Genomic DNA, 18,812 nt, shown 5'->3' on the forward strand with positions numbered 1-18,812 from the left:
GCCTATCCGCAGCAGATCTTCCTGCATTTCGCTACAATTTACTAATGCTGCAACTTCTCTGTATATTACAGCATCATCCGCGAAAAGCCGCATGGAACTTCCGACACTATCTACTAGGTCATTTATATATATTGTGAAAAGCAATGGTCCCATAACATTCCCCAGTGGCACGCCAGAGGTTACTTTAACGTCTGTAGACGTCTCTCCATTGATAACAAGCCAAGCTCTTAAATATCAGCTTGACGACTACAATTTCATTCTGCGATTTTGTCAGCGATTAGGAGCGTGCGATCTCCATTCCCCCTCCTCGCACCGCCCGTTTTTCCCCTATAGTGTAATGTCAAGACATATGATGATCGAGATTTTCATACACTACTGGTCATTAAAATTGCTACACTACGAAGATGACGTGCTACAGGCGTGAAATTTAACCGACAGAAAGAAGATGCTGTGATATGCAAATGATTAGCTTTTCAGAGCATTCACACAAGGCTGGCGCCGGTGACGACACCTACAACGTGCTCACATGAGGAAAGTTTCCAACCGATTTCTCATACACAAACGGCAGTTGACCGGCGTTGCCTGGTGAAACGTTGTTGTGATGCCTCGTGTAAGCAGGAGAAATGCGTAACACCACGTTTCCAACTTTGATAAAGGTGGGATTGTAGCGTTTTATCGTATCGCGGCACTGCGGCTCGCGTTAGTCGAGATCCAATGACGGTTAGCAGAATATGGAATCGGTGGGTTCAGCAGGGTAATACGGATCGCCGTGCTGGATGCCAACGGCCTCGTATCACTTGAAGTCGAGATGACAGGCATCTTATCCGCATTGCTGTAACGGATCATGCAGCCACATCTCGATTCCTCAGTCAACAGATGGGTACGTTTGCAAGACAACAACCATCTGCACGAACAGTTCGACGTCGTGTGGAGCAGCATGGACTATCAGCTCGAAGACCGTGGCTGCGGTTACCCTTGACGCTGCATCACAGACAGGAGCACCTGTGATGGTGTACTCAACGACGAACCTGGGTGCACAAATGACAAAACATCATTTTTTCGGATGAATGCAGGTTCTCTTTACTGCATCATAATGGTCGCATCCGTGTTTAGCGAAATCGCAATGAACGCACATTGGAAAGGTATATTCGTCATCGCCATAATGGCGATTCACCCGGCGTGATGCTATGGGGTGCCATTGGTTACACGTCTCGGTCACCTCTTGTTCGCATTGACGGCACTTTGAACAGTGGACGTTACATTTCAGATGTGTTACGACCTGTGGCTCTACTCTTCATTCGACCCCTGCGATACCCTACATTTCAGCATGATAATGCACGACCGCATGTTGCAGGTCCCGTACCAGCCATTTTGGATACAGAAAATGTTCGACTGCTACCTTGGCCATCACATTCTCCAGATCTCTCACCAACTGAAAACGTCTGGTCAATGGTGGCCAAGCAAGTGGCTGGTCACAATACGCCAGTCACTACTCTTGATGAACTGTGGTATCGTGTTGAAGCTGCATAGGCAGCTGTACCTGTACACGGCATCCAAGCTGTGTTTAACTCAATGCCCAGGCCTATCAAGGCCGTTATTACGGCCAGAGGTGGTTGTTCTGGGTACTGATTTCTCACGATCTATGCACCCAAATTGCGTGAAAATGTAATCACATGTCAGTTCTAGTATATTATATTTGTCCAATGAATAACCGTTTATCATATGCATTTCTTCTTGGTGTAGCAATTTTAATGGGCATCAGTGTATATGTGACCCAGCCTTATCGACAGCAGCTCCAGCACGTGCTGCTTGAATGTGACTGTGGATTTTACCGTATCGTGATGTCGCACGAGCCGGGACTTGCAGAAATGTGACGAAACTGGCGGGCCAGAGAGGCACACAGCACTTTCCCCGCGCCCCTGGTGGACCCTGTGGTAGGGCAGGCTGGCCGGCGGGCGGCTGGCAGCCGCCGCTATAAGACGGGCCTATGTGGGTCGCGGCGGCACACGCCTGTCCACAGCGACTGCGGCAGGACCCCCACAGCACAGCGGAGTCACCGCTCCCACCATGAGGGACGCCTACAGAGACGGGACGCCGATGCTCAAGGTAAAGTGTGCAGTGTGGCTACCAGCCAGCGCGTAGCATCCTCCTCAGTCACCCTGATGATTACACTGAGGTTGCAAAACTCGTGGGATATCCTCTTGGACTTCCTTTGTTTCCAGCGTAGCGCAGCTATTCGACATAGCATGGACTCAACAAGTAGTTGGTCATTGTTGTTGTTGTTGTGGTCTTCAGTCCTGAGACTGGTTTGATGCAGCTCTCCATGCTACTCTATCCTGTGCAAGCTTCTTCATCTCCCAGTACCTACTGCAACCTACATCCTTGCGAATCTGCTTAGTGTATTCATCTCTTGGTCTCCCACTACGATTTTTACCCTCCACGCAGCCCTCCAATACTAAATTGGTCATCCCTTGATGCCTCAGAACATGTCCTACCAACCGATCCCTTCTTCTGGTCAAGTTGTGCCACAAACTTCTCTTCTCCCCAATCCTATTCAATACTTCCTCATTAGTTATGTGATCTACCCATCTAATCTTCAGCATTCTTCTGTAGCACCACATTTCGAAAGCTTCTATTCTCTTCTTTTCCAAACTATTTACCGTCCATGTTTCACTTCCATACATGGCTACACCCCATAGAAATACTTTCAGAAATGACTTCCTGACACTTAAATCTATACTCGATGTTAACAAATTTATCTTCTTCAGAAACGCTTTCCTTGCCATTGCCAGTCTACATTTTATATCCTCTCTACTTCTACCATTATCAGTTATTTTGCTCCCCAAATAGCAAAACTCCTTTACTACTTTAAGTCTCTCATTTCCTAATCTAATACCCTCAACATCACCCGACTTAATTCGACTACATTCCGTTATCCTCGTTTTGCTTTTGTTGATGTTCATCTTATATCCTCCTTTCAAGACACCATCCATTCCGTTCAACTGCTCTTCCAAGTCCTTTGCTGTCTCTGACAGAATTACAATGTCATCGGCGAACCTCAAGGTTTTTATTTCTTCTCCATGGATTTTAATACCTACTCCGAATTTTTCTTTTGCTTCCTTTACTGCTTGCTCAATATACAGATTGAATAACATCGGGGAGAGGCTACGACCCTGTCTTACTCCCTTCCCAACCACTGCTTCCCTTTCATGTCCCTCGACTCTTATATCTAGTTTCTGTACAGATTGCAGATAGCCTTTCGCTCCCTGTATTTTACCCCTACCACCTTTAGAGTTTGAAAGAGAGTATTCTAGTCAACATTGTCAAAAGCTTTCTCTAAGTCTACAAATGCTAGAAACGTAGGTTTGCCTTTCCTTAATCTTTCTTCTAAGATAAGTCGTAAGGTCAGTATTTCCTCACGTGTTCCAGTATTTCTACGGAATCCAAACTGATCTTCCCCGAGGTCGGCTTCTACTAGTTTTTCCATTCGTCTGTAAACAATACGTGTTAGTATTTTGCAGCTGTGGCTTATTAAACTGATTGTTCGCTAATTTTCACATCTGTCAACACCTGCTTTCTTTGGAATTGGAATTACTATATTCTCCTTGAAGTCTGAGGGTATTTCGCCTGTTTCATACATTTTGCTCACCAGATGGTAGAGTTTTGTCAGGACTGGCTCTCCCAAGGCCGTCAGTAGTTCCAATGGAATGTTGTCTACTCCGGGGGTCTTGTTTCGGCTCAGGTCTTTCAGTGCTCTGTCAAACTCTTCACGCATTATCGTATCTCCCATTTCATCTTCATCTACATCCTCTTTCATTTCCATAATATTGTCCTCAAGTATATCGCCCTTGTATAGACCCTCTATATACTCCTTCCACCTTTCTGCCTTCCCTTCTTTGCTTAGAACTGGGTTTCCATCTGAGCTCTTGATGTTCATGCAAGTGGTTCTCTTATCTCCAAAGGTCTCTTTAATTTTCCTGTAGGCAGTATCTACCTTACCCCTAGTGAGATAAGCCTCTACATCCTTACATTTGTCCTCTAGCCATCCCTGCTTAGCCATTTTGCACTTCCTGTTGATCTCATTTTTGAGACGTTTGTATTCCTTTTTGCCTCCTTCATTTACTGCATTTTTATATTTTCTCCTTTCATCAATTAAAGTCAATATTTCTTCTGTTACCCAAGGATTTCTACTAGCCCTCGTCTTTTTACCTACTTGATCCTCTGCTGCCTTCACTACTTCATCCCTCAAAGCTACCCATTCTTCTTCTACTGTATTTCTTTCCCCCATTCCTGTCAATTGTTCCCTTACGCTCTCCCTGAAACTCTGTACAACCTCTGGTTCTTTCAGTTTATCCAGGTCCCATCTCCTTAAATTCCCACCTTTTTGCAGTTTCTTCAGTTTTAATCTACAGGTCATAACCAATAGATTGTGGTCAGAGTCCACATCTGCCCCTGGAAATGTCTTACAATTTAAAACCTGGTTCCTAAATCTCTGTCTTACCATTATGTAATGTATCTGATACCTTTTAGTGTCTCCAGGGTTCTTCCATGTATACAACCTTCTATCATGATTCTTAAACCAAGTGTTAGCTATGATTAAGTTGTGCTCTGTGCAAAATTCTACAAGGCGGCTTCCTCTTTCATTTCTTACCCCCAATCCATATTCACCTACTACGTTTCCTTCTCTCCCTTTTCCTACACTCGAATTCCAGTCACCCATGACTAATAAATTTTCGTCTCCCTTCACTATCTGAATAATTTCTTTAATTTCATCATACATTTCTTTAATTTCTTCGTCGTCTGCAGAGCTAGTTGGCATATAAACTTGTACTACTGTAGTGGGCGTGGGCTTCCTATCTATCTTGGCCACAATAATGCGTTCACTATGCTGTTTGTAGTAGCTTACCCGCATTCCTATTTTCCTATTCATTATTAAACCTACTCCTGCATTACCCCTATTTGACTTTGTGTTTATAACCCTGTAGTCACCTGACCAGAAGTTGGTCATCGCCTGTAGAAATACTGAACCATGCGTCCATAACTGCGAAAGTGTTGTTGATGCATGATTTTGTGCACGAACTGACCCCTCGATTATGTTCGATGGTTTTCATGTCGTACGGTCTGGGTAGTCAAGACATTAGCTCGAGATCTCCCGAATGTTCTTCATACCGATTGCGAGCAGCTGTGGCCCGATGATATGGCACATTGTCAAATGGTTCAAATGGCTCTGAGCACTATGGGACTTAACATCTATGGTCAGCAGTCCCCTAGAACTTAGAGCTACTTAAACCTTACTAACCTAAGGACATCACACAACACCCAGTCATCACGAGGCTGAGAAAATCCCTGACCCCGCCGGGAATCGAACCCGGGAACCCGGGCGCGGGAAGCGAGAACGCTACCGCACGACCACGAGCTGCGGGGCACATTGTCATCCATAAATGATTCCATCATTTATTGGGGACATGAAGTCCATGAATTGCTTCAAATGGTCTCCAAGTACCCGAACGTAAACATTTCCAGTCAATAAACACAGTCCGTACTATTATTTTACTTCTGTAAAATATCTGGGAGTATGCGTGCGGAACGATTTGAAGTGCAATGATCATATAAAATTAATTGTTGGCAAGGCGGGTACCAGGTTGAGATTCATTGGGAGAGTCCGTAGAAAATGTAGTCCATCAGCAAAGGAGGTGGCTTACAAAACACTCGTTCGACCTATACTTGAGTATTGCTCATCAGTGTGGGATCCGTACCAGGTCGGGTTGACGGAGGAGATAGAGAAGATCCAAAGAAGAGCGGCGCGTTTCGTCACAGGGTTATTTGGTAAGCGTGATAGCGTTACGGAGACGTTTAGCAAACTCAAGTGGCAGGCTCTGTAAGAGAGGCTCTCTGCATCCCAGTGTAGCTTGCTGTCCAGGTTTCGAGAGGATGCGTTTCTGGATGAAGTATCGAATACATTGCTTCCCCCTACTTATACCTCCCGAGGAGATCACGAATGTAAACTTAGAGAGATTCGAGCGGGCACGGAGGCTTTCCGGCAGTCGTTCTTCCCGCGAACCATACGCGACTGGAACCGGAAAGGGAGGTAATGACAGTGGCACGTAAAGTGCCCTCCGCCACACACTGTTGGGTGGCTTGCGGAGTATTAATGTAGATGAAGATGTAGATTATGGAGCCACCACCACCTCGCACAGTGCCTTGTTGACAACTAGGGTCCATGGCTCGTGTGGGGTTTGACCGACACTCGAACCCTACCGTCACCTCTTAGAAAACTGAAAGCGGGTCTCATGTGACCAGGCCGCGGTTTTGCAGTCGTCTAAGGTCCAAGCGATATCTTCACGAGCGTAGCAGAGTCGCTTCAAGCGATGTCGTGCTGTTAGCAAAGGCACTCTTCGGTCGTTTGCTGCCATAGCTCATTAACATCGCCGCACTCGGTTGTTAAGTGAAGGCCGTAGGCGAAAGCGTTGTCCGTGGTGAGAAGTAATACCTACGATTTGGTATTCTCGTCACACGGCTTGTGGATCTCTCCCTCACGGTTTGCAAAATGGAATATCCCATGCATCTAGCTCAGCTACCATTCCACGTTACGGTCTAAGGCGCTGCAGTCATGGACTGTGCGGTTGGTCCCAGCTGAGGTTCGAGTCCTCCCTCGGGCACGGGTGTGTGTGTTTGTTCTTAGGATAATTTAGGTTCTACATCTACATCTACATTTATACTCCGCAAGCCACCCAACGGTGTGTGGCGGAGGGCACTTTACGTGCCACTGTCGTTACCTCCCTTTCCTGTTCCAGTCGCGTATGGTTCGCGGGAAGAACGACTGTCTGAAAGCCTCCGTGCGCGCTCTAATCTCTCTAATTTTACATTCGTAATCTGCTCGGGAGGTATAAGTAGGGGGAAGCAATATATTCGATACCTCATCCAGAAACGCACCCTCTCAAAACCTGGCGAGCAAGCTACACCGCGATGGAGAGCGCCTCTCTTGCAGAGTCTGCCACTTGAGTTTGTTCAACATCTCCATAACGCTATCACGGTTACCAAATAACCCTGTGACGAAACGCGCCGCTCTTCTTTGGATCTTCTCTATCTCCTCCGTCAATCCGATCTGGTACGGATCCCACACTGATGAGCAATACTCAAGTGTAGGTCGAACGAGTGTTTTGTAGCCACCTCCTTTGTTGATGGACTACATTTTCTAAGGACTCTCCCAATGAATCTCAACCTGGTACCCGCCGATGGACTACATTTTCTAAGGACTCTCCCAATGAATCTCAACCTGGTACCCGCCTTACCAACAATTAATTTTATATGATCATTCCACTTCAAATCGTTCCGCACGCATACTCCCAGATATTTTACAGAAGTAACTGCTACCAGTCTTTGTTCCGCTTTAATATAATCATACAATAAAGGATCCTTCTTTCTATGTATTCGCAATACATTACATTTGTCTATGTTAAGGGTCAGTTGCCACTCCCTGTACCAAGTGCCTATCCGCTGCAGATCTTCCTGCATTTCGCTACAATTTTCTAATGCTGCAACTTCTCTGTTTACTACAGCATCATCCGCGAAAAGCCGCATGGAACTTCCGACACTATCTACTAGGTCATTTATATATATTGTGAAAAGCAATGGTCCCATAACACTCCCCTGTGGCACGCCAGAGGTTACTTTAATGTCTGTAGACGTCTCTTCGTTGATAACAACATGCTGTGTTCTGTTTGCTAAAAACTCTTCAATCCAGCCACACAGCTGGTCTGATATTCCGTAGGCTCTTACTTTGTTTATCAGGCGACAGTGCGGAACTGTATCGAACGCCTTCCGGGTGTAAACTTAGGGACTGATGACCTTTGCAGTTAAGTCACATAAGATTTAACACACATTTGAACATTTGAACATTCCAAGTTAAAAGTCTGTTAATTTACGTCGTGACGCCAAAATCACGTTGGAAAACTTTCCACATGAATTACCTGAATGCCAATGACAGTTCCTCCAATGCTCTCCCCCTTTCACACATTGTGTACGCCGTGCTACCGCCATCTGTACATGTGCGTATCGCTATCACACGACTTTGTCACTTCAGAGTATTTCAAGTACTGCCGACGTAACTCCACAGTCCATCATAAACCTGTCGGGCTTGTTGGTCTACAGGTAAAGTCACGTGCCTGGGAAACTTATCACCGCAAGATTGAATCCCGGGGCAGTCTGTCTTTCACCTTTTAACGATGTGAAGATGTGCCCGGAACGACGCGTCGTTCGAATTCTACGTTAAAATGTAGTTTCTGTTTCCCCCATAGGATTACTAGGCTAGGTTAACAGCGGCTAATTGAAATGAATTGGTGACATGCGGCTGAATATCCACTTTGAGGGACTCGTAGCCAATCGCGCCATACAAATTTATTTTTATCGCAAATCTTTTCTAATTAAATTGGGTGCATGTAGAATATCGTGTCAGCGGTGAAACTTGATACCTGATTTAAAGAGAAAAGTACGTGGAAACTGACTGTAATTCATTACCTATGTCTGCTGTTTCCCTATGAAGAATGAGACGTAATCTGGTTTATTTTATCTGCACAGGATGGAGAAAAGCGACCTGATAATGTCAGGGCAGGGTAAGGGTCGTCGAAATGAGCAAAACTTTCCGTAGGATATGACTGGAACGCTCATTCAAAACAAAAAACCTTTGGCGAACATGCACTCTGAAATGCATACCTCAGGAACTACGAGCACTTCTTCATCTTCGAGACTGTGAAACAAATCTCTTCTAATGAAACTCTTTCCTTTCCATATTTTGAAAGATGGAAGTAAAGAGCAAAACTAGAAATAAATGACAAGTAAACATGGGCTCTATAGCACAAACGTAAGAGCTCTGAGCACTTGTTCATGTTCTCTACTCTGAAACGCCTCTCTTTCACTGAACAAGTGTTGGTAGCTGTTTAGGTGTGCATTTTAGAGCCCATGTTTACTAGAGTTTTTTGCTTCGAATGATCGTTCCTCTCATATCCCTGATTACTGAATATTGTTCGTGAGACATCCTGTGTAAGTCGGAAATTCAGTGTGGTGCAGGTACGGCCATAAAACGACAAAAAACAGCGACGAATACGCGGAGGTTTGTCCGGTAAGCTAACATGTTTGTGTGTGCCAGACAATGAAGTTGTGTTCGACTAAGTTGCTACTGCGTTATGCTGTACTAGTTGTGGATGCTGAAGGCAGGAATTTCGAGCATTTATTGTAGGACATGTGATGCGAAAAAGAAACTGGGTTTAAAATTTGGGCGGCCCGAGTGGCTGAGCGGTTCTAGACGCTACAGTCTGGAACCGCGTGACCGCTACGGTCGCAGGTTCGAATCCTGCCTCGGGCATGCATGTGTGTGGTGTCCTTAGGTTAGTTAGGCTTAAGTAGTTCTAAGTTCTAGGGGACTGATGACCTCAGAAGTTAAGTCCCCAAGTGCTCAGAGCCATTTGAACCTTTTTTTTTAATTTGACTTCTGTTTTCCTTCTCGCTATAGTCTTGATTCACACATACTGATCTGCTGTACTTGTTAGAATAAATGTTGATTCAAGCCGCATGTACATTAGCAATATTTAAAACATGTAACACTTCGATTTCATTATTAATAACGTTGCAACCTACGTATCACGTGTTGTCTCTCTTCATGCAGTCATATTTCTGTAGCAGAACTTATAAAACGTTCGACCAGGATTCTGTTACGACCCTCCCGTCTATTAATCCATAAACAATTAAACGTTCGAACTTGGCAAATGTCTGTAAATGCTATTTAAAGCCGGCCGCGGTCGCCGTGCGGTTCTGGCGCTGCAGTCCGGAACCGCGGGACTGCTACGGTCGCAGGTTCGAATCCTGCCTCGGGCATGGGTGTGTGTGCTGTCCTTAGGATAGTTAGGTTTAAGTAGTTCTAAGTTCTAGGAGACTTATGACCTAAGATGTTGAGTCCCATAGTGCTCAGAGCCATTTGAATTTGCTATTTAAATCGGGTGCACTTTGATCACAATGTAGTGCATCCAAAATGAGTGAGAAGGAAGCTCTAACAATAATCATTTTATTACTCATCACTTGATTCTTGTTGCTCCTTGATCACAACAAGGCTCGATGAAAGAATAATTTTGTGTCCAGGTAGTATGTCCAGGTTTCGATTTTCATAAAATAAAACCGTGTGGGTAAAATGCATTAATCTGTTAATTTATTATCTTCATTTCACAAATGACCATTTCCATGTTCCCACAACGTCTTCAAAATTAGAACTTTTCGTAACAGACAGTTACAATGTTAAGATGAATTAAAAATTATCTCTCTAAATAGGATAAAGTAAGAAATACAGGGCATCAGTGCGTAATTCCACTGGCAAATTTCGTCACACAGAATCATTGAAATTAACTTTCAAATATAAAATTAGAATTCCAACTGTACAACAAGGCAGTATATGTCAACAACTAGTCTATTTAGTAAGAAGTCGTTGTTGAAATATACTGCCATAAATAGATTTATATACAGGGCGAAGAAAACTTCACGCACTCGGACTTCGCAACGCGATTCCTCACATACTAAGAATACAAAACTGTCTGTCATAAAATTTCGTCCTGCACATATTTCCGGCAGTAAATAGACGTCAAAGATTGGCAATCTGGCAACACTGTAATCGCATGTACGGTAACTACCTCTGTCAGTATATAAATGTAATGCTGTGTAGCTGATGCAGTCGGTAGCACTGTGGGTTACCCTGCGGGAGGTTTACGGTTCGATTCTGCATCGAGGAGAATTTGTTTTTATTTGCTAAATGTAGTCAGCGTGTTACGGTATCTAGTGTGTTAATCACCATACAGCGATTACAGTGGTTCTTTTACAAATATTTGCGCTTACATACTACGATCACAGGAATGGAAATACAATATTTTCATTGGTCAGCTTTTAAAAAAGCCTTTTGCACGTCGTGGATGGGAATTGTTTCACACCATTATGTCTACTAGATTCCAAACCTGTTCTCTGCGTACCCTCCCTCAATAGTGCCATCGATTAGCAGCTATTCTTGCCACGTTCAGGTCCACTACACTTCATGAGGAATATACTATGTAAATGTCGGATACATGTGGCTTAAGTTATGTTTTATACTGTAGTATTACTTGGCAAAATGGATCTGGCAAATAAATACAAATATACCTTGCTCCAGTATCGAACCCTCGTCCTCCTGCATGTTAACCCAAAACGCTATACACTGCACCAATTACACAGCACTACTGACGTATGCTAACAGAGGTAGTTACCGTACATTTGATTACAGTGTTGCCAGATTTCCAATCTTTAACATTCATTGCCTGCCGGAAATAAGCGCTGAACGAAATTTTGTGAGAGACATTTTTGTGTGTCTAGTATGTGAGAATGTGAGAAATCGCAGTGCGAAATCCGATTGCGCAATTTTTTCTTCGTCCTATATGTATAATTTGTTTTTTTTTATCAATCTTCTGACTGGGTTGATGCGACCCGCCAAAAATTCCTACCCTAATAGTTAAATTTCGAAATAAATACAGTTTATAATAAGAAATCAAGTCCGGAAAATAATAAAATTCATTACCATTTACGACACATTCTTATTTGATTACATACTTCAGATGTAAGGGAACAACTATCTCACTAAAATAGTTAAAACTATATGAAATTTGCACAATTTTGGTAAACATTTTTGGAAAGCAGTGATCAATTAATTATTATATTTTGACTAAAGTTCAGTCTTGATCACTCATGTATGTTTTAATGATATATCATTGAAACATACATGAGTGATCAAGACTGAATTTTAGTCAAAATATATGAAATTTCTGATCACAATTTTAACATTATAGGACCGTGTCATGAATTTATCGCAAATCTCAAATACTCATGAATCGTGGACACTTAAAAACCGGAAAAGATGTGAATCGATGAGTTTGAAAAATGGTGCTGCAGAATAATGTTGAAAATTGGAAGGACTATGAGACAATCAATGACGATGATAATGTTTGGTTTATGGGGCGTTCAATTGCGTGGTCATCAGCGCCTGTACAAAGTCCCAGTTTATACATAGTCCAATTATTTTGCACAGTCAGATCTAGTCACTTTCACGAATGATGATGGTGATGAAAGGATGAGGACAACACAAACACCCAGTCCCCAACACGATCAATGAGGAGCTTCTGCGCACAATCGACGAAGATAGAAACATAGAGAAGACCACTGAAAAGAAGAAAGGTTGAGAGGACGTGTGTTAAGCCATCAGGGAGTAACATCCAGGGTACTAGAGGGAACTGTAGAGGGTAAAACTTGTAGGGGTAGAAAGACACTGGAATGCACCCAGCAAATAACTGAGTATGTAAGGTGCAAGTGCTGCTCTGATAGGACGAGGTTGGAACAGCAGGGGAATTCGTGGAGGTCCGCATTAAAACAGTCAGAAGAAAAAAGTCTGATATTCCAGTACACGACAAAAGAAGGATGACTGACCATTTCCCTTAAAATGTCCAGCGGTAAAATGCTTGCTTGGATCGAATCCTGGTCGACTACAGGAGTTTTCACTCCGCTTTTGGTCTAATCTTCACCTCTTTACGTGGTGTGGCTCAGATTCCACGTTAAACTGTAGCTCACCTTTCCCAGCTTGGATAACAGAGGTAGGCTAGGGACACGCTAGTCGCGGAAAAGGCATCCAATTGAACGACGTGTACTCAGCCATTGAGCCACACACAGTTGTTATCGATGTAGACTACTAACTCAGTAAATTAATCGCGTTAGGATACTTTCAGCATGGATGATTTGAAAGTCAAGCTTTACTCGGTATACAATGCAGAAAATCGCTTCTAACGTAACCAGCCGTGGATAGGAATTTATAGTTTGCCTAGCTTTGTTCAGTTGAATCCTTTACCTTCCACTAATTTAATCAGTTGCGGCACTCTTTACGATGAGGTGTGTTAGCTGGGACAAGTTGACTGGCTATCGTTCTGTGGTCGTAGTTTCACAGCGCTGCACTTCCTACCTATCGTTAGGTGGAATATTTTCCAGATTCTTTTCTATACAGTGATCTACCATAATCACGTCACGTTTCTCCACTTTGTGTAAATAAGATATAACACGAACAGTCGTCTTAAGTTTTTTGCAGATGACGCCACTGTTTTCTGCTAAGTAAAGCCGCCAGAAGGTCAAAGCGAATTACAAAATTATTTACGCACGATATCTGCATGGCAGTTGACCTTGAGCCATATGAATCGTTAGATCCTGCACAGGAGCAGTAAAAGACCTCCATTAATTTTCTATAACGTGATAACTGACACATATTTAGATGTTGTCTATTCAAATTTTTATATCGGGCTTACAGGTGGGACGAGTTTAAATAAGGACGATATTTTAGGGAGGACGAATACTGCATTTCATTGATAGAACGCATAGATTATGCAGCAAATTCACAAAATAATCTCTTAAGGTTAACAATTAATGAAAACCACATTAGCTGTATTATTGCACATTCATTGTGTTATGACCGGCTTCGTTCGCTGAACATCTTCAGGTTGTCTGCAGTTAAATAAAACAGGAAATTAGGCTAAAGCTACAGCATTTTAAGGAATAACACTGATAACAGACTTATACTAAATGCTCGCCGAGTTGTGCTAAAGTCATGACACAAATGATCTGGTAGCGTATGTAATGTTACCGATTAAACCCGAAAACACTGATCATAAACATTCTTCCCACCGCCTGGAGGAAGTATAGCGAGCAGACATGGCCTGATGCGTACAGTGAACAGCCAGGACAGGGCTTCTCAAAAATGTTCAAATGTCTGTCAGTTTCTAAGGGGCCAAACTGCTGAGGTCACCGGTCCCTAGACTTACACACTTCTTAAACTAACTTATGCTAAGAAGAACACACACGCACACACATGCCCGAGGGAGGACTCGAACCTCCGGCGGGATGAGCCCCGCTATCCGTGACATGGCGCCTTAAACCTCGCGGCCACTCCGCGTGGTGGTTTCTCCATCACAGAGGTAATAAGCATAGTATTTGGCCTCTGTCGAGTGCTATAGTCGCCTGTGCTACCACAATCGATACAAAAAAAGACAAAACCCCAAGTACAGAACTGATACTGAAGAGCGCACAATTAATCCAAACAACTGAAAAGTAGAACCGAGCAGAAGTTAACAACACAGTTATCCACAATACAAAGGGAACAGGCGACGGAGCACACGCCAAACTACATCGTGATTTGACAGCTATGACAGTAAGTGGATAACTAAAATATTCAGTTTCAAAACAAAAATGGCTCTGAGCACTGTGGGACTTAACTTCTGAGGTCATCAGTCCCCTAGAACTTAGAACTACTTAAACCTAACCAACCTAAGGACATCACACACATCCATGCCCGAGGCAGGATTCGAACATGCGACCGTAGCGGTCACGCGGTTCCAGACTGTAGCGCCTAGAACCACTCGGCCACCCCGGCCGGCAGTTTCAAGACAGTTATGTAACATATACCAGGAATGGTACTTATGATCTCACAGAATGATCGTATGTCATTAATATCGTAGCATTTTCTTTGAAAATGCAAAAGAGCTAAAGCAACCAAACTGATGGTTACAGTATGCTATTAGTAAATTACAAGCCACTTGTGTTAAATTACAATGGGAGGCAGCATACTACAGTGGTTACACAAATCTTTCATTAATATTAGTGTCAGCTTTGGAGCTCAATATGATCAAAATTAATCTGTTAACACTACGCTTGTTCAAACCCTTCTAGAGTACAGTTGTGCGATATAGGATCTTCACTGAACAGGGTTGACAGAAACATTTAAAAAGTGAAGATCTGATCCGTCATAAGATGAGGTAGAGGTTCGAGATCCACTGTACACAGCAGGCATATCGAGTATGGCGGCGGGAACCCAGACTTTGACTTGACTATGGCCGACAACTGTTTTAAAATTGGTTCATTAATATCGTTGCGCTACATGTATAGGAAGTTTTCACGAAAATTACTGCAGCAGTCCGGGTTTGGATTGGGTTGTTTTGGGGGAAGGAGACCAGACAGCCGGCCGGAGTGGCCGAGCGGTTCTAGGAGCTACAGTCTGGAACCGCGCGACCGCTACGGTCGCAGGTTCGAATCCTGCCTCGGCCATGGATGTGTGTGATGTCCTTAGGTTAGTTAGGTTTAAGTAGTTCTACGTTCTCGGGGACTGGTGACCTCAGAAGTTAAGTCCCACAGCGCTCAGAGCCATTTTTGAGACCAGACAGCGAGGTCCTCGGTCTCATCGGATTAGGGAAGGACGGGGAAGGAAGTCGGCCGTGCCCTTTCGAAGGAACCATCCGGGCATTCGCGTGGAGCGATTTAGGGAAATCACGGGAAACCTAAATCAGGATGGCCGGACGCGGGATTGAACCGTCGTCCTCCCGAATGCGGGTCCAGTGTGTTAGCCACTGCACCACCTCGCTCGGTCTACTGCAGCAGTGTCCGACATGGTCTATGTATTGGTTTTCCTGTGTTGAGAGGAATACTTGAGCCAAAGTTAATTGGCAAGCTCCATCCCACCCCAAATTACCTGCCTCTCACATGCCTGAAGGGAATCATAGGCCTGACTATGGGAAGGTGATACTTCCAACACATTGGCCTATGTACGACCTTAACAGTATGAAAGTACGGACTTCAGTGGAGATAAAACTGCTTTTTCACAAGAAATTTATTTATTTATTCGTATGGCTCATGTCTAGTGTAAAAATACAGGTATATAACATTAGTTTATGTGTATACCTAGAATACAGACAGACTAAACTACACACAAAACTAAGTAAAAGTCAATATCTAAGTTCCTAATCCATATAAGATCTGTATAGTCCAGCTTTCATGAGGACGCTCCATCCCCCCCCCCCCCCCACCCCGATAGGAACGCAAGGGGCATTCATCTCTAATGTGCTTGACTGTCTGTTTCGGAGGTCCACAGTCACAAACCGTAGACTCTTTAGCGCCCCATTTATAAAGTGAGTCTGCGCATCGACCATGTCCAGTGTTCAGTTTTACCCATAGTTTCCTGTCGAGTTCTGTGCCAGAAGTATTACTGTTACATTTACGGAATAAACTCACGCTCTTCAGGATTTTCAATAAGTTGACAATTCCGATCCTACAGGTCTCTCACCTCCATATTACTGGCATCTAGCTGTTCTCCTTGCCGTAAAGATGGGTTTCTTGAACGGAGTCTGTTTCATCGTAGAACTGATATGTCTCCCTGAATGGGTAGTTCCAGGTTCTACTGCAGCTTGCGGTATTCCCTAAGCAAGACTTCAATTCTAAGGATCACGCGTGGATAGATGTTGTTTAGCAGAGGAAGCCAATAAATGGGTGATGATCGGATCGTCCCAGTTATTAGCCGCGTAGTGAGGTTCAACTGGACGTCGATCAAGTTGGTGTGAGAGCTGTTTAACCGCACCGGGGCGTAGTAGTCGGTTGCTGCGAAGACTAGCGCAATGGATGATGTTCGCAAGGTATCTGCTGAAGCTCCCCATGTCATCCCACACAATTTTTGAATAACACGGTTACGAGTTTTTATCTTGGCAGCGGTATTTTCAGATTTTTTTATGGAAGGGTGCGGTCAAGGGTGACACCAAGAGGGTACGTGTTATGACAAAGAGTGTTTCCGTTAAGTTTCACTCTGAGCTCCGTGTTAGCTTGTTTGTTGTTCGTATGGAATGTACATACTTCAGTTTTACTTGTACTGGGTTTAAGTCGCCACTTTCTAAAATTGGAGCTCATAATGGCTAGATCTTCTGTGATAATTTTCTCCATTTGTCCGAGATCTTTGCTTCTACAAGCAAGGGCAATATCGTACACGTAGCAGAATTTTGTTGACTTGTTACTGGGGAGATCGGAGATATATAGGGTGGGCTAAGACGAAGCCCTGTGTTAGACCATTTTTCACATTTTCTCCTAAGTAAACGCGGAAATTCCTATTGTTTATCATGGTGTTGTTGAGTGTCACAGTTTTTCGGCGTCGGATTCTTTTAGTAATTTGTATATCATCCCGTCTTTCCATACTGTGTCATATACCGCTGTTATGTCTACGAACGCGACAACTGCCTTCGCGTTTTTTTTTGTTTTTTTTTTTTTTTTTTGGAAACCAGGCTCTATGAAAGTTGTTCGGGTCAGCAACTTGTATGTGGCCTGAAACTTGCTTGCTCAGGTGGGATATGTTTCAGAACGAAGCCGCTAATTCTATTATAAATGGGCCGCTCCAATTATTAAGTGCTTCTGGAAAGGGAAGTCGGTCAGAAACTTTGAGGGTTTACCTGGTTTCAAAATTGCCATTATTTTTGTTCTCTTTAGCTCGCTGGACAGTGATCCATTATCTAGGATGTTGGAGAAGTTGCGGTCCAGCCATTTTTTCTTCCACCGTTACCCATGTTTATCAGAAATTCCTGGTGTATATTATCCAGACCAGGTGCTTTACTATGTTTAGCTTGTTTTAAAGTCTCACTCAGTTCAGTCAGTGTAAATAGTGAACACAAATTGGATTTGTCTGGGCATTGAGCCTTTAGAGATGTGAGTTCTCATTTTACTTTCGAAGTATGTTGTATGTCACTGGATGACCTAGATGTTTCAGCTATATGGTTAGAGATTTGGTTATTTATTGGAGGCTTGCCCAAGCTTACGCAGAAGGCTCCATGTCTTTCTGCTTGAGTGTCTGAAGTTTACATTTTCTACCGTCTCGCAACATCGTACTCTTGTAGCAGCGTCAAGACTTTGGAGGAGGTCGTCTGCAATATCCCTGTCGCCAATTTCGCTGTATTCGTATAAAGTTGTTCGAAATGTTCATTCCATCCTGGTATTTATTCCCTTCTGTGTCCACGAGGAATAAATTTCTTAGCAGCAGTAAGAATAGCCCCGACAAATCGAGAGTAGATTTTAGGTTCTGACGGAATAAAACAGATATATTTATCTATGTGATCCGTCGAACTCCGCCAATCAGCCTCGTAGGAGTTCCATCCGGGTCGTGGTACAGATCTCACCATTGCGACAGAGAGCCTCATATCGAGTATTACTGGCCTTTGTCGGGTGTTTCGGAAATTACGTTTGACTTTTCGGGATATAGGCACTGGGTGCCCTCTGCAGTCCCGGGATACAAATAGCACATATCCGGGTTGTAATGTCTTCGCCAAGCTGCCGATATGAAAGTCCCCAGATCCTTAGCATCATTAACGAGTTATAGATTTTCATGTTCAGCCCAGTCGTTGAGCGCAGTACCACATTCATTGTCGCGTGCATAGTTCCAATGACCATAGTCTATTAAAATGTCAAGTATGAATCGATGGCTGAACAGTAAACGGCAGAACATCTGGTGACCACGGCACATTTGGTGGCTTGTATGTATAATGGTCTTCTCCATTTCAATCGAGACATAATGGATCTCATTTTCTCTGTTCGTTGAAATGAGGCGAGCATGTCTGATATTGCTCCTTACATGGGTGGCAACACCGTACACACCGTGGTATGTAGTACCCATAAAATCATCGCCATGGAAATTACCTCTTTTACGCACGTTTTCCATAGTTAGAGCGGGTGCTTCCTGGACTGGAACTATGTCAATATCATTATCTACAAGAGCTTAGATAGGTACTTGCTTTTAGCTATGCTAATGCCTTCTACACTCCTGGAAATGGAAAAAAGAACACATTGACACCGGTGTGTCAGACCCACCATACTTGCTCCGGACACTGCGAGAGGGCTGTACAAGCAATGATCACACGCACGGCACAGCGGACACACCAGGAACCGCGGTGTTGGCCGTCTAATGGCGCTAG

At 43.8% G+C, this 18,812-nt stretch overlaps 1 protein-coding gene across 1 annotated transcript in view; it reads left to right on the forward strand.

Moving 5' to 3' along the window:
• The first annotated feature begins 2,067 nt into the window (after positions 1-2,067).
• LOC126100775 (ice-structuring glycoprotein-like) overlaps positions 2,068-18,812 on the forward strand; it is a 47,759-nt gene continuing 31,014 nt past the window's right edge. The window contains exon 1 of the mRNA XM_049911395.1: positions 2,068-2,106. Within this exon, the coding sequence (XP_049767352.1) occupies positions 2,068-2,106 (39 nt within the window). The remainder of the gene's footprint in view (positions 2,107-18,812) is intronic.

This window comes from Schistocerca cancellata, chromosome 9, assembly GCF_023864275.1.
Source record: "Schistocerca cancellata isolate TAMUIC-IGC-003103 chromosome 9, iqSchCanc2.1, whole genome shotgun sequence".
Classification (NCBI taxonomy): domain Eukaryota; kingdom Metazoa; phylum Arthropoda; class Insecta; order Orthoptera; family Acrididae; genus Schistocerca; species Schistocerca cancellata.